The sequence below is a fragment of the Zea mays genome, chromosome 5 (genome assembly GCF_902167145.1).
Source record: "Zea mays cultivar B73 chromosome 5, Zm-B73-REFERENCE-NAM-5.0, whole genome shotgun sequence".
Lineage (NCBI taxonomy): Eukaryota > Viridiplantae > Streptophyta > Magnoliopsida > Poales > Poaceae > Zea > Zea mays.
Window position 1 is genome coordinate 146,856,667 of NC_050100.1, and position 16,277 is coordinate 146,872,943.

General features: G+C 51.1%; 1 protein-coding gene across 2 annotated transcripts in view; it reads right to left on the reverse strand.

Moving 5' to 3' along the window:
• Window positions 1-769: 769 nt before the first annotated feature.
• The window catches only part of LOC100383026 (putative callose synthase 8), a 77,739-nt gene continuing 62,231 nt past the window's right edge, over window positions 770-16,277 (reverse strand). The window contains exons 36-42 of one of the 2 annotated variants that reach the window (XM_008645808.3): window positions 16,159-16,274; window positions 15,997-16,080; window positions 6,522-6,634; window positions 6,205-6,434; window positions 1,761-2,609; window positions 1,466-1,651; window positions 770-1,378 (exon numbers count right to left, since the gene is read on the reverse strand). In XM_008645808.3, the coding sequence (XP_008644030.1) occupies window positions 1,148-1,378; window positions 1,466-1,651; window positions 1,761-2,609; window positions 6,205-6,434; window positions 6,522-6,634; window positions 15,997-16,080; window positions 16,159-16,274 (1,809 nt within the window). In that variant the 3' untranslated portion in view covers window positions 770-1,147. The remainder of the gene's footprint in view (window positions 1,379-1,465; window positions 1,652-1,760; window positions 2,610-6,204; window positions 6,435-6,521; window positions 6,635-15,996; window positions 16,081-16,158; window positions 16,275-16,277) is intronic. The other variant, XM_008645809.3, reaches the window with a different exon arrangement.

The window sequence follows — 16,277 nt, forward strand, 5'->3', positions numbered from 1 at the left end:
TTTGCCGAGTGCCGACACTCGGCCCTCGGCAAAGGCTGACGTCCGTCAGCCTTATGACGGCCGCTGACGGCCCTTTGCCGAGCGCCACCTTTGCCGAGAGTTCCCCTGTGCCGAGTGTCCTGCACTCGGTAAACCAGCTCGTTACCGAGAGCAGGAATTCACCGAGTGCGGCTCTCGGCAAAGCGTCCGGCACTCGGCAAAGTCCCGGATTCCGGTAGTGAGTGTAGTGGCTCTGGCACTCGGCAAAGAAGCACGCTTTGCCGAGTGTCATACAAAGCACTCGGCAAAGAACCTGACATGGGGACCCCACTGACGGATTATTTGCCGAGTGCTGGCCGGCAGACACTCGGCAAAGGTAACTCCTTTGCCGAGTGTCCTGGTGACACTCAGCAAAGACGCCGTCTCCGTCACCTGGCGCCGTGACGACTGCTTTTCTTTGCCAAGTGCCCGAAAAAAAGTACTCGGCAAAGAAGGTTTTGCTGAAGCACTGTGTGCCGAGCCATCTTTGCCGAGTGCTTCAGGCACTCGGCAAAGCCGTCGATTCCGGTAGTGACACCCAGTTCTATTTTTGGTTGGATATTTGAAAAGAGAGGAATAGATCTTTTCTCTTTTAGCGCTTTTGTTTGGGGTGGGCGGCATTGTCTGCTCTTCCCCTCATCATCCCCCCTCGTCCTCCTTGCATGTGGTTTTCTTCCCTTCCCTGTCTAATAATTTTTGCCTCAGCAACTCTCTTGCTGTGCTTTCGAAAAAATAATCAAACACAAGAATCTAACAGTGGCAAATGATTTGGTACTGCACGTTAAAGCATAATAATACAGTAGTACAATAAGTGTCGTATTTCACATGAAAATAAGGTAGTACCTTTGTAACTGTGTAGGTATCATGAGATTCATCAGTCTCAACTCATCTAAGAGCAATGCTAGAGCTGTTTCTTTTTTACAGAAATGATATGTAAAGTTACACGGCAATAAAAACCGAAACCAAGGTATTACTATGTTAGATGTGGAACAGGCTTAGGCCAAAGAATAATGGATCACACTGCACACGACATTTATGCTACCAGAGTACAGAAACTTATTGCTCTGATGACCAACCAATAGATCATATTCACAAATCCCCAATATGCGATGTAAAACCATCGGTTATGCTATCTCCGTTTAGTTTTGCCTGCAATAAAAGGCTGGATCTGTAGTTGCCGGGAAAATGCTCTGTTGAAAAGAACCCGGGTTTGAATGGCCGAGATAACAGGCATCCATGCAAGCACAGCGATCGGGAAGAAAAGCAGAGATCCCATTCCATAGTCGTAAGCGTGAGCTATGACCTGAATAGGCTCCCATACTGCGTAGTACTCTATTTTGGGTCTCAAAACTTGAACAATCTGTAAGAGAATGGGAGGAAATTAGGGTGCAATGAAGCAAAAGGAACTAAATTTGACAAAAATGGTGAGCTGCCAGTTCAAACTTACAAGGAGGAGACCCCAGCCAGTTGGTATGAATGCGAGACAACAGATGATCAAATCCATGATAGATAATCGACAGAGACAATAGAGAAGGACCAAGGAAGTAACCACTGAGAGGAATGTCAAAAGTTTTATGAGCCTGAAGACGAGTTGGTGCTTTGTGCTCAAACGACGGCTAGCACAATTGACAAGCTGCAGCAATTTTAACAAATGAATATTCGACTTGGAAAGAAAAATCAGCACAAAAACAAGAAACTCAATTGCATCAAACAATATAGAATTCTGGAGATGAAGTAGATACCTTAACAAAACCAATAATGGCAATAATTACGACCCATGAAAGCAGGTAGACAAGGAAATTCTTGTTGTCTTGAGAGATATTCAGGTGATAAACAAGTCCATATTGATATATGAAGAAGCGTAGTGAGAGCAACACTTCAAGAATTCTAGAACTCAATACTGAGTAACGTAGATGTGCATTCTCACTATTCCACCATGACTCCCAGCTTTTCTCTGGTTGCACTCCTATGCCTCCTTGATTCTTCATCCACCTATTCCAGTCAGCCCAGTCGTCAACAATTTTTTGCCAAGCAAAACCAGCTGGGTTAAAAAGAAAAGGAGTAAACAGCCAAGCCACTGCCATAAACCATGTTGAGTATGTGATCATCACATGCACGACATTGCTAACATAAGATCTCCTAAAGATGTGGTAGACTATCAAAAGGAAGATCAACTCAAATCCTTTGACAAAATGACTTCTGGAATACAACTGATAATTCTCAGTAAAGCTTGCATGGAAAACAACAAATTTACGCCCTGTAGGCCGGTATTTAGCACCCCCATGGAGAATAGTACGGCCGTAGTAGTGTGCTTTTGTTCCAAGTGAGAATGTGAAGAAAACTGATGCTAACTGCAATTGCATGAGGATAAAATCACTCAGAGCTGCACGGAAACCCTTTTCCAAACCTAGCTCCATCACCATAGGCAATCCTGTAAGCAGTCCCAGCTGGAGAAAAGACTGAGATGCAAGGGCTGTTTCTAAGGACTTTATATTCTGAGTCTGAGCTTCAAGTAGCAGAGCCCTCTGCAGGCCACTGAGAACCAAGTACAACTGGCCATAGAGGAAAACATAAACACCAACAACTGATATCTGCACAACATAAGGATCAACCGAACAATTAGACTAATTCAGTGCACGGTCCATTATTATGAAGCCCAAACAAAGGAAATATAAGACGAGCAATAGTTTTTGTTCCAATCATGGCATCAAGAAATCAACAGTAACAAAGTATTATATTCATAATCTCCAACAGTTCATCAATAATGTATAGCTTTTGATGATCTTTATACAAGGGCTTGTTATTAAAGGTAATTTTCTTTCTTAATACAAGAAACTCAACTGAAAAAAGAGTTATAACAAGTAAAAATACACGACAAATGTCATGTACGGCCGGCTCTACGTCAGACAACGACGCGCTCGGGATGTGCGGCGTGCGCGTGAGCACGCCCATGAGGCAACAGCCGCCGGCTCTAGTGGATAGGATAGAAACTAGATAGTTTGTTTGCATGCCTAGAATTAAGGATAGAAACTAGATAAGTTTGTTTGCATGCCTAGAATTAAGGGTTGTTTGCATGCATAGAATTAGGGAGCAATTAGCTCCATGCGGTTAGGCCTAGGGGCCTATATATATTCCTGTAACCAGACCCGAGTTGGAATTAAGAAAGGTCATTATCCTAATCTCTCTCTCTCAACTAAGCCGACGGTAGAGGGGCATAACCTCGCCGGAGAAGACGACGGACCGCGGCTACGATCTCCGTAGCCGAGGGCCACCTACCCTAGACACTAAGGCCCTTGACAACAAACATAGCATAATTTACATAATATGCTTTTCCTTAAGACCACACACAGCAAAATTCTACCAAAACTCAGTAGAAATTTATCTAAAGGCAAAATAATAATCCGTATGTTCTTGATAAAACTGAGCTAGCTCAGTTGTTTGACGGTATGGATGTATGCTTAAGCCACCCAGGTGTTGGAAACCCTAACCCCAACAAGGTGGGTTGTGTATGTATATATTAGGAAAGGAGTTATATGGGCTGGGCCAAAGCCCATAACACTTTAGACCGAGTACAATAATCAAATACAAGAATCTAAGACCCCACCCCCCATTGAAAACTTTAGCTGCGGCAGATGTCGAGACTGGACCAAAACTCCAAGAATGACAAGGAAGGAAGACTCTTAGTAAAGATGTCAACAAACTGTGAGCTCGCCGGGACGAGATGGACGTCCCCAACAACAACATGCTCACGAGTCGCGAACAAAGTAAATGTCGATCTCGACATGCTTCATGTGCTGATGCTGGACGGGGTTGTCAGAGAGGTAGACAGCGCTGACGTTGTCGCAGTAGACCAGAGTGCTCCGAGTGAGGGGGTTGTGAAGCTCCTGGAGAAGCTAACGCAGTCAGCTCGCCTTAGCCACCCCATTAGCAACACCTAGGTACTCGACCTCATCACTAGAGCCGAAGACCATGGACTAACGCTTGGAGGACCAAGAGATGAGGTTGGCCCTAAAAAACCATAATCGTTGTGTTAGATTTGATGACTCATCTTGTTTTGTATAGGATCGTCACACAGGGTTGTGATTGGGACTAGCCATCGCCATAAAAGTGCTCCTCGCCTCTACATCTTGGGCACTTTGCATCTTCCTTCATCCACCACACCTTCCACTCGTGTGCTTTTTGCTGCACCGTCTTCTGTTACGTCTTTTTTCTAGTGGCACCATTGTCTATGTCATCTTTGTGGATCTCGTTTGTCCACCTTAATAAAGTTCGAATGTTTAGGTCATACATCTCCTGAGTCTAGCTTTCATTGTAAGGATTGTCATCTTGAAAAAAACACATACAATTACCTGATGTTCCTAGTAATCTAGTGGTTCACATTCTACTAGACATTTTGATCGTATTCACTATGATATTTGGGGTCCTGCTCCTTTTGTTTTAAAATGTGGTCATAAATACTATGTTATTTTTATTGATGAACATTTTTGTTATACTTGGGTTTACTTCATGAAACGCTGCTTTGAATTGTTTCCATTTATAAGTATTTTGCTCACATGGTTCATACTCAGTTTTCCGCTCCTATCAAAACCTTTCGTTTAGATTCCGGTGGCGAATATTTGTCCGATGTTTTTCTTTTGCCAATTTTTGACTTTGGAGGGTACTCTTGCTCAGCTTTCTTGCCATGATGCTCATGCACACAACGGTGTTGATGAACAGAAACATCGTCATATTATAGAGGATGCACACTCTTTTTTTGGAGCGAGGCAGTCTCAACTACAGTCTATCTCATAAATAAGTCATCCAAGCTCTGGCAAAAGTCCTAGAGAAGTATTTTTTGGTACCCCACCATGATATGACCATCTACGAGTCTTTCGATGTTTGTGCTATGACTTGCTGCCACCTCGCGAGAGAACTAAATTGACTGCTCAATCAGTTAAGTGTGTTTTTCTAGGCTATAGTAACGAGCATAAAGGTTACTGGTGTTATGATCCTTCTCGTCGCATCTATATCTCACGAGATGTGAATTTTGATAAAAAATCATCCCTTCTTTTACAACTCTACACACTTCATATCATTCCATAGAGTCCACTTCTTTCATCTCTTCCTTCTATTTCTGATGTTCCACATACAACACCATCCACAACAACCCACCTACAACACCATCCACTACAACCCTACCTGTTATTCCCATCCCCATCACTTCATCCTCCCATATGCCACCGCCTTCACGTTTTTCTTCGACACCACCTATCATGTAGTACTTGGCATATTTCTGAATGGCAGCATGCTATAATTGAGGAGTTGGCTACCCTTGATCGGACAGGTACTTGGCATATTGTTCCTTCACCCACTCATGTAGTACCTATCATCTGCAAATGGATCTTCAAGGTTAAGACCAAATTTGATGGTTCAAGCACTATAAAGCTCGTCTTATAACTAGAGGTTTTCAGTAGACTCTAGAAATAAATTATGATGAAACTCTTGCTCCGATGCCCATATGATTATTGTTCGTGCTCTGATTATTGTTGTTGTATCTTCGTCTTGAACTATCTCTTAGATGGATGTAAAATATGTTTTTCTTCATGATGATTTGCATGAAGTTTATATGCTTCTACCTCCTGGTGTTGGTGTTCCTTGCGAACATGTCTGACGTCTTCGAAAAGCTTTAGATTGTCTAAAATAGGCTCCTCATGCTTGGTTTGAGAGGTTTATTATTGTCATACAGGTTGCTGGTTTCTCTCTTAGTGATCATGAACCTATTTTATTTGTTCATCTCTCTCCTCGAGGGCGCACTTTGCTTCTTCTTTATGTTGATGACAAGCTGACTACGGATTACGATCCAAACCATATTTCTCATATAAAGAAGCATCTAAGTGAGCAATTTCAGATGTCCAATTTGGACCCTCATTTATTTTTGGGCATTGAGGTTTTGCAGTCCACAAAGGGATATCATCTTTCTCAGTCAAAGTACATGCAAGATTTGGAATAAGATTTTGATGATAGTTCAGATTTTGACGAATAAGATAACTCTGACAAAATTTGATGAGAGAGAGAGAGCATACTAGGCTATTTAGAAGTGAGCAATAAAACATAGACATGTAATAAGTTTAAAAAGCTAGACAATAGTTCAGATTTTGACGAATAAGATAACTCTGAAAAAATTGATGAGAGAGAGAGAGAGCATACTAGGCTATTAAAGTAAAATCCCACTGTTGTAAAATAACATGAGAGCATCCTGAAGAAATCAAATCGCCGACCTAGCCGGTGAATATCACGACTGATTGTTTGCTCACTATTGCCATTTGCCACTTTAGCTTCAAATTTGGATATCTGGTTAAGACCAACATCACGCCCTTTGCCAACTTGAATGTATTCACTGTAAATTATATTCCCACGACGCAATATGGAATTATACCCTGTAAACAGAATTCCAAAGCAGCACTTGTTTTAAAAAATGACATGATTAATTTGAATATCAGTTTCAAAAGAAGATTTTAACTTACCAGCAAACACATCCTCACTTAAGTTTATAGTTTTAGACGCTTTACTTATGCCGCCCCTTGTTAAATGAAATATCCGATCAAAAATGTCTGGATGACCATAGTGAAACCGTACCCTACAATTAAGGAAAATAGCCATTTGAATAATAGAATTGACTTCAGAATGAGCTTATTACAATATTCATTAAATGTAGACATTTATAGAAAACAGTGTGTTGTCCTCAGTGTTGGAATGAGAACCCATACCCCTAACCAGGGATGGGGAGTAGTATTAATAGACTTAGTAACTGGGCCAGACCCATTACAGTGAGGGGTGAGACGGTAATTACAAGGGGAACACCCCAAACCCTAGAATCCTAGACGGGTAGTCTGACACCCCCCCGCAGTCACAACTCTATCCTGTACAGATGTTGAGACTGGATCGAAAGTCTAAGAATACACTCGACGGTAGTCCCTTGGTGAAGATGTCGGCGAACTGCAGCGTGGTGGGGACGCTGAGAACCCGAACGTCACCGGCAGCGACACGCTCGCGGACGAAGTGTAGGTCGATCTCTACGTGCTTCGTGCGCTGATGCTGCACGGGGTTGGTGGAGAGGTAGACCGCACTGACGTTGTCGCAGTAGACGAGAGTGGCGCGCTGAAGAGGACTATGGAGCTCATGGAGGAGCTAGCGCAGCCAGGAGACCTCTGCCACACCGTTGGCCACGGCACGGTACTCGGCCTCAGCGCTGGAGCGAGAGACGACGGGCTACCTCTTGGCGGCCCAAGAGACGAGATTGGCGCCCAGGAACACGGCGTAGCCGGAGGTGGACCTGCACGTGTCGGGACAGCCAGCCCAGTCAGCGTCGGTGTAGACCACGAGCTCCGACGTCGGGGATGGGCGGAGTAGGAGGCCGTAGTCGAGGGAGCCGCGGAGGTAGCGCAGAATCCGCTTGAGCGCAGTGAGATGGGGCTCCCGCGGAGTGTGCATATGCAGGCACACCTGCTAGACGGCGTAAGCGATGTCGGGCCTGGAGAACGTGAGGTACTGGAGCGCGCCGGTGAGGCTCCGGTATGACGTCGCGTCGGCGACCGGAGGTCCGTCGTCCTCAGAGAGCTTTGCCTGAGTGTCGACAGGTGTGGAGCAGGGCTTGCAGTCAGACATGCCAGCCCGCTCCAGGATGTCGATGGCGTACTGGCGCTGGTGGAGGAAGAGACCCTGAGGCCGACGTTCGGCGGTGATGCCGAGGAAGTGGTGTAGGGGCCCCAGGTCCTTCATCGCGAACTCCCGCTGAAGGGCGACGATCGTGCGGTGTAGAAGGTCGGCGGTGGATGCCGTGAGCACAATGTCGTCGACGTAGAGCAGGAGGTAGATGGTGTCGTCGCCGCGCCGGTAGATGAACAGGGGCGTGTCCGACTTGGCCTCGACGAAGCCGATGGAGGCCAGGTAGGAGGCGAAGCGACTGTACCAAGCCCGTGGCGCCTGCTTGAGGCCGTACAGGGACCTATTCAGCCGGCAAACCAGATCCGGACGGTCAGCGTCGACGAAGCCGGTGGGCTGGCTGCAGTAGACAGTCTCCGTCAGAGTGCCATGGAGGAAGGCATTCTTGACATCGAGCTGATGGATCGCCCAGTCGCGGGAGAGGGCGAGGGAGAGGACGACGCGAACAGTGGCGAACTTGACGACAGGGCTGAAGGTCTCGTCGTAGTCCACTCCGGGGCGCTGGGTGAAGCCCCGAAGGACCCAACGGGCCTTGTAGCGGTCGAGGGAGCCGTCCGAGGTCAGCTTCTGGCGAAATAGCCACTTGCCGGTGACCACGCTGGTGCCTGGTGGACGCGGCACTAGGTCCCAGGTGTGGTTGGCCAAGAGGGCCGCGTACTCCTCCTCCATAGCATGACGCCAATGTGGGTCGGCGAGGGCAGTGCGAACGGAGGAGGGCACCGGGGAAGCGTCGGGTGGAGTGCTAGACGTAGCAGCTGCCAGGATTAGCCGGTCGACGGGGCGGAGAACGCCAGTAGCGCGCCGAGTCACCATCGGGTGGACGTGCCCGGGGTCACGGTGGATGGCGACCGGGTGGTAAACGGACGACTCGGAGCGAACCGCCGGAACGTCGAGAGCGGCTGGTGGGGCCGGCTCGCGGCGGTGATAGACGACGGCGGGGTCGGCGAACCGGGCCGCGCTCGTCGACGGGCCCGAGTCGGGGGGCGCCGAGGTAGTGGTGTGGCCGCGGCGATGGTAGATGAGTGCGGGGTTGGCGAAGCGCGCCGGAGGCGGGGTCGACGGGGCCGCGCGTGGCGCAGGCGGGGTCGACGGGGCCGCGCGTGGCGCAGGCGGGGTCGACGGGGCCGCGCGTGGCGCAGGCGGGGTCGACGAGGCCGCGCGTGGCGCGGAAGAGGTCGTAGTGGCCGCACGAGGAGCAGGTAGCGGCGCAAGACGGGGAGCCGGAGGTGGGGGAGGAATCGGATCGGACTCGAGGAGGGAGTCAAGATCGGTGGGTGGGGTGGAGCCAGCAAGGGGAAACACATCTTCGTCGAAGATGACATGACGAGAGATGATGATGCGGTGGGAGGTGAGGTCCAGACATCGGTACCCCTTGTGGTCAGGGGAGTAGCCAAGGAATAGACAGCGGGTGGAGCGAGGAGAAAGCTTATGTGGAGCGGTAGCGGAAGTGTTAGGGTAGCAGGTACAGCCGAACACGCGAAGGTGGTCATAGGAAGGGGCTGTGCCGTATAGGGCGAAGTGAGGGGTAGGGTGGCGCACCGCCTTCGAGGGAAGACGGTTGAGGAGGTGGGTGGCAGTGTGCAGGGCCACTGCCCAGTAGCTGGCAGGGAGAGACGCCTGGAAGAGGAGGCAGCGGAGCATATTAGTGGTGGTGCGGATCATGCGTTCGGCTCGGCCGTTCTGTGCAGAGGTGTAGGGACACGAGAGACGCAACTGGACGCCATGAGTGAGGAAGAAAGAGCGAGAGGCGTTGTTATCGAACTCGCGGCCATTGTCACACTGCAGAGCACGGACCGGGCGACGAAACTGAGTGGATACCCAAGTGAAGAAGTGTGTGAGGGTGGTGAATGTGTCCGACTTCAACCGAAGCAAGAAGGTCCAGAGAAAGTGGGAAAAATCATCCAAAATCACCAAATAGTATTTATAACCAGAAAGACTGAGTACAGGGGAGGTCCAAAGATCACAGTGAACCAGGTCAAAAGCCTGCTCAGCCCGAGAAGAAGTAGTAAATGGGAGACGAGTATGTCGGCCTAACTGACAAGCATGACAGAGACCCTCAAAATGTCCCCTACTACATGAAAGATCTAAACTACTGGTAATCTTGGTCATGACGTCGGGTCCAGGATGGCCGAGACGACGATGCCATGTGGTGGAGGAGGTGGTGGAGACCAGGACAGGGGGTGGAGACACGCCGACGGTGGAGGGCTGGAGCGTGTAGAGCGGCCCCGAGCTGTCACAGCGGGCGAGAAGGGTCCTGGTGGCCAGATCCTTCACAGAAAAACCAGAGGGGTCAAACTCAATGGAACAGGAGTTGTCAGTGGTGAATCGACGAACAGAAATAAGATTGTGAGTGATGTGGGGAGCTACGAGAACATCGTTGAGGTAAAACGGCCCAGGGAGAACCGAGGCACCTACTGAGGTGACTGGCAGAGTGGAACCGTTTCCAAAGACGATCGAGGATGGATGAGAGGGGAGGGGGGGATGGGAGCGAGAGAGCGTGTCTGTCGTGGGAGTGGTGTGGTACGAGGCACCGGAGTCGATCACCCAGTCGGAGGGGGGTGGGGTCATCGCCATGGTGGTGAAGGCAGCAGCGAGGGAGGCGTTGTCCCAACCGCCAGCCTGCGGGGACCAAGGCGTCGAGGTGTGTGTCCCCGGGGGCAGGAGCGCGGGTGGTGCCTGGGGCACGACGGGCACACCGTAAGGAGGCGTCGGGGGCATGCCGTAGTGAGGTGTAGTCAGGAGGGCCGGCGCCGGGGGACGGGAGGCACTGTGTGCCTGGCCCGGCCACATGGCGATGGTCCCGGTCCAGGGGTTGTAGACGGACGGCCACGCGTGGCCGCCACCCCGGCCGGAGGGACCACCACAAGAGGATCTGCCACCCCCACGGCCGCCCTTGCGGGAGCGACGACCCCCGTCGGTCGTGGAAGTCGGACGAGGGGCCGCCAGGACGGCGGGTGGAGGGCGGGTAGGAGCCCCGGTCGACGGAGGACGGGTGGCCTGGCCCCCTGAAGGCAGCTGACCACTGGTAGGAGCGCTGTAGAGAGCCGAGGCAGGAGTGGGTGCCTCATTCGCCATGGTGAGCTCCTCGAGGAGAAGCTCGTTCAGCACGGCGTGGAAGGTGGGGAAGGGCACGCTCCTCTTGATGAGAGCCTTCAGGTGGTCGTAGCGGGGGCTGAGGCCACGCAGGAGGTTCAGCTCCAGGGTACGATCGGCAACTGGCTCGCCGAGATCGCGGAGAGAGTCAGCCAGGCCCTTCATCTGGCGGCAGTATTCTCCCATGGAGAGGTCCCCCTGAGAGAACAGGTGGAACTGGGCGTCGAGGTGGAGCGCCCGCGCATCCCGATTCCCGAGGAACTGGTCCTCGAGAGTGAGCCACGCCTGGCGTGCAGTGTCCGCCTGATCGCGGATGATGTCCTGCAGCTCAACGGTGATGGTGTCGTGGAGCCACGAGAGGACAACGCTGTCCATGAGGCACCAGGAGCGAGGCGGTGGAGCGTCGTGGTCGACGAGGACGTGATCGTCGAGGACGAACCGCCGCAGCGTGAGAAGGACCTGTCCTCGCCAGCAGGGGTAGTGGGAAGACGCCGGATCCAACACCACGGACACGAGGGCCCGGATGTTGTGCAGACCAGCGGCTTGAGCGTGGAGAGCAGCGATGAGGTCGGCGTCGAGGTCAGAGTCGCGGGGGTCCTCCGGGGGTTCCACAGGGGCGACCGGCGGGTGACCGAGGAGGCGCTGCGTGGTGGCCATCTGGGTGGTCAGAGCGGCACCCAGGGCACGCTCTCGCTCCAGGGCGAGGGAGGCGGCGCGCTCGCGCTCCCGCGAGGCCGTCACAGCGGCCTGGATCGTAGCGAGGGTGTCGACGAGGGGAAGTGCGGAGGTCGTGACGGCGTGGCTCCAGGTGGGTGAAGCGAGGGTGGGAAATCCCGGCGGAGATCCGCGGCGCAGGGTCAGCCGGGAGACGGCGGGAAGCGGCGCAAGGCCGGCGATGTAGGGGGCCCCTCCATGGGCGAGCTCGCTGCTGATCGCAGCGGGGGCGATGGGGCCGGTGGAGGCAGAGGTGGTGTCGTCCATGGCAGCGACGGTTGGAGGAAGTCACAGCAAGAGACGCAGCCGGGTCGGGGAGGGAGCGATGCGAGGGAGCTCCGACGAGGTGACTCCGGGCGCTTGGTCGCGGTGCCGGGGCGGCTGCCCGGGGCTGAGTCAGTCGGACGCGCGCGGCCTGACGCGTTGGTCGGCGGCGCGGGAGCTCCTGGCGAGATGGCGTAGGGGCGGGGTCGCCGTGGGGCGAGACGGGGCTGCCTGGCTCGGTGGCAGAGGGTTGCGCGACCTCGGGCGAAGGGGCGTCCGCGGCGCCAGGCGGGACGCCGGAGTCGCGGCACCGGGGAGTGGCGGCCGCGCAGGGGCGGCGGCCCTGGGAGCGACGGAAGCGCAGGGAGAGCGGGCTCGGGACGCGACGGGAAGGAGGAGCGGCGGCCCAGGGGAGGGCGGTGCGCCGGGCGGGAAGGAGGAGCGGCGGCCCAGGGGAGGGCGGCGCGCCGGGGAGTTGGGGAGGGAGGCTGGCGGCCGGAGGTGGGAGGGAGAGGAGCCGGCGGTAGGCCGGCGGCTGGGTGGAGGCCGGTCGGTTGGAACCGACGGCTGAAAAAAAACTAAACCTAGCTCTGTGATACCATGTTGGAATGAGAACCCATACCCCTAACCAGGGATGGGGAGTAGTATTAATAGACTTAGTAACTGGGCCAGGCCCATTACAGTGAGGGGTGAGACGGTAATTACAAGGGGAACACCCCAAACCCTAGAATCCTAGACGGGTAGTCTGACACTCAGTAACCTCACACCCGTTATTTATAGTAATTGGATTATTACTGAAATTTAATAAAGGTGGGACTCTTGACATTGATACTAAGTGCCCATCACTATCAATCTGTGAGAAATCAAAATGTATATATACTATCTAAAGGTAAAAAGGTGTAAAATGTCATTGTGTTCTCTAAACTGCTGAAAAAATTCCACTCGAAAGGGAATGTGTCACACCCATTGCAAAGCTTTCTATAAATGGGACTATATATCTGAATAATTTCTTTGCTGCATCTACAAAATTGCTCCTACTGCCTTATCGTCCCTCTTTATGTAGTGCCCCTTCTTGCAGCCACCATAGGCAGTATTGTCCACCAATATTTGTGTCATGTCATACCCGTGTTAATGCTGCTACCTCACCAGGGCCACTGCTGACTAAACTATTTATACAGGACCCTGCAGAACCAAATAATATCTTGCTACTTTGTCGACCAAGGACATGTGTCAGTGACCCAAGCAATCAAATGAAAAGGGACAAATAATATCTAAAACACATGAATAGGAAAACATAGGAGTGGAGTTGCATGTCACTTGCAAACCTACATGAATTGAAACCACAGAAAATTCTCTAATGGAGCATTTGGATACAGTACAGGAGAAACACAGGAATCAGAAGAGAGATAGATACAATGGAAGGTTTCCAAGAGGTTGGACCTCATGCTGGATTTCCTCCAGAATTCGTAAGGATTGATTTTGTAAGATTTTAGGATAGCCAATCTTTTGTTTCAAAGGATACATAGGAAAAGTTTTCTATAGATTCACATCCTACAAAATTCCTTCATGAATCCTTTGTTCCAAAGAGAAAAGGGTGCACTTTGTGAAGTTTAAACAACCACTAGAACTATCTAATAATTATTTGTATTCTCGAACACGCAGAAGTGTTGTGTATCATTATATTAAGAAGGAAATTGAGTCTAAATGACTCAAAAACAACCCCTAAAGGAGCAGAAAGACTCATACTACAAATCGTCACACACACGAACTCACCACCAAAGGAGGGAGGATTATGGCCATAAACTACGGAGCCCTTTGGCTCCCGCCATACCCCAAAGTTTGGACTCCTCTTTCACATTCCTCAAGATTATGGCCATAACTACCAGATGTTCTAGACATCGGCCGCCTGAGTGTGAAGGTTGGCGATGACCGCGGCACCGCGGCCTCAAACTTCGAGGGAGGTGGTGGCACTGGGGCTGCCAGAGAGGGCTCGACGATGGAGGAGGCGAGGAGGTGACACTCAGCCTCCGCTAGCTGAGAGGCAAGGGGCGGCATCCACCGCGGTGCGCTCATGCTCCCAAGCAAGGGCCACAGTGTGTTTGCGGTCCCGGGCAGCAGCCACGGCGGCCTTGGTAGCGACGAGAGCCACGACCAGAGTAGGGTGGACGGTGCCGATGTTGAGGTGACATCAAAAGTTGTGGGGGCGTAGGAGATGGTGTGAGTAGCACGGGAGCGTCCACGACGGGCGCAGGGGCAGTCAGGATCGGCGCGATCGGCTAGAGCGATTGCGCTATCGGCTATAGTGATTGCGCGATCGGTTGGAGCGGTTGCGCGCCAACAATGGAGGATGACGGCGTAGGTGCATCGGCACCGGACACGGTTGTGAGGGCCCATGTCGACGCAGTTCACACAAGGAGATGGTGGGAGCACCCGACCGGCGCGCCGCGGGCAGAGGGGATTGCCGGCATAGGGGAAGACCAGTCTGGGGTGGCCACTGCCACCTAGGATAGAAGGGAGGGGTTGTGGGCGCTAGGCCGCGCCAGGGCCAGGGATAGGGCCATGGTTGTTGAGGGGCGTGGCGAAACGGTGAGGAAGCGCCAGCGTCGTGTGTGGGAGGCCGGTGGCGGCACTGGTGGTCAGAAGGGGCGCCGACAGTGGAGGGAGAGGGGGGTCTGAGCCACGATGACTGGAGGGCGTGGAGAGATCGCCTACACGCGGGAGGCAAGCGACAATGGGGGGAAGCTGACCGTGGGGGGAGCTCCATGGCGATGGGATGACGACTGGCAGGGACCGAGGAAGAGCGTCGGCTGGGTGGGGCGTCCAAGGAGGGAGGATCACAAGGGAGGTCCATGGCGCTGGCTAGGGGCGGCCAGCGAGGGGAAGCAGTTGGTGGTTGGGCAGTGCCTAGCGGCTATGGGGAGGGGAGGAGGGAGAAGAGAAAGTGGCTTGGTACCATGTTACAATTAGACAGTGATATCCCTAACCCTAATTAGGGTAGGCACATGTATATATACACATTACATTAGTGTAATACACAATCCAACACCATGATAGTTAGGCAATTTAATTAAAAGAAGGGACATGTGGGCAACTCCGCAACTGAGCATAACCATGATTATCCTTTTAACTAAGCACCTCTAGTAGCATTCAGAAAAGAAAAGGTCTTCTAGTAAACATAACAAGATTCACCATTGCTTCATCCAATTGCTTTGTCAGTCTATGAGTGACTATAAAATCACCATATAAAGTTCAAACAATGGAAGAGAAAACTACCATTTTGCAAAAAAACAAAAGGTTCAACCACCTTAGGAGGAACTAGGTGCCAATGCGAACAAGAAAACAGACACGCAAATTCGAGTAGAATAATAATTGAAGCTTGGTTTTGAGGGTGTACACCCACACCTTGGACCAACTGATCTTTACTCAGCTCCAAAAAATAACATTCTAAACATGCGACCCCTATTCAACTTTGACAAAGTGATATTTTTTTATCGAACCGCGCAGGAGAACTGCGTGCCATTTCATTAAGAGAAAAAACTCCTAGGACATTAGGATCCCCTAGGGTTAAAACAGTACATCGGACTCACAGACTTACAGACGAGGCAAAGGCACACGACCACGACCTCTAAGACCTGTAGGAGCCGATCCTAGTGACTAACTCCTGGAGGGCTTTTGCCCCAGCCAGACACCATAAGTACCCCTCAGCCACAACTGACTGGACCACAACTTGAGTATCCGGCCTGATTTTTTCAAAGACACAAGAGATATTTTGATAATAAAATTTGAAAACAAGAGTTATAACAATCTGTCCATCCATCATTCAATGTCATTGTGTGGCTGCTGATGCTGAAGCTAAGGAGCTCCATGTCTATTTATTGGGATAGGCTAGGTGTTTGTATTCCTTAGCCTTTTTCCTGGTTGGGTTGTTTCTTAAGTCCATGGTGTGTTGGTTGTAAATTGTAATGTTCTGTAAGGGTCTGGTGCTGTACAGTTTTCCACTTGTCTACCTTAAAATGATATGTAGCTCTCCTGTGTTGTCAAGAAAAAAAATTGTCATTATGTCTATCTGGGGTTCTGCAATAACATAGCCAGATTTCCCTCTAAAACAGAGCATAATTCTCTCAGAAATTAGAACTCAAAATAAAAGAATGTAGTTTTGTGCATTATTTCATATGTTATAAGATAGAATAAGAAGCATGTTTTCACCTAAGGGGTTCAGCAAGAAATCTTTGTCCAATTGTAACAAAGCTTGTCTCTTGATATGACATGAAGCCAGCAAGAGATGAAACACTGCACAAATAATAGTATCATAATTATCTTACAAGAGACAAAACATGTTTGAAAGATGTGTGTTGTAAGATTACAGACCTTCCAGTGAAGATATGCTCTCTTAACCCAAGGATAGTTGGAGCTTTGTCCCTAGGATGCCTTACAAACTCTTGAAGGACATTCCTCATTTTGTAAGCTTCTTCCAGATAGTTGTCCTG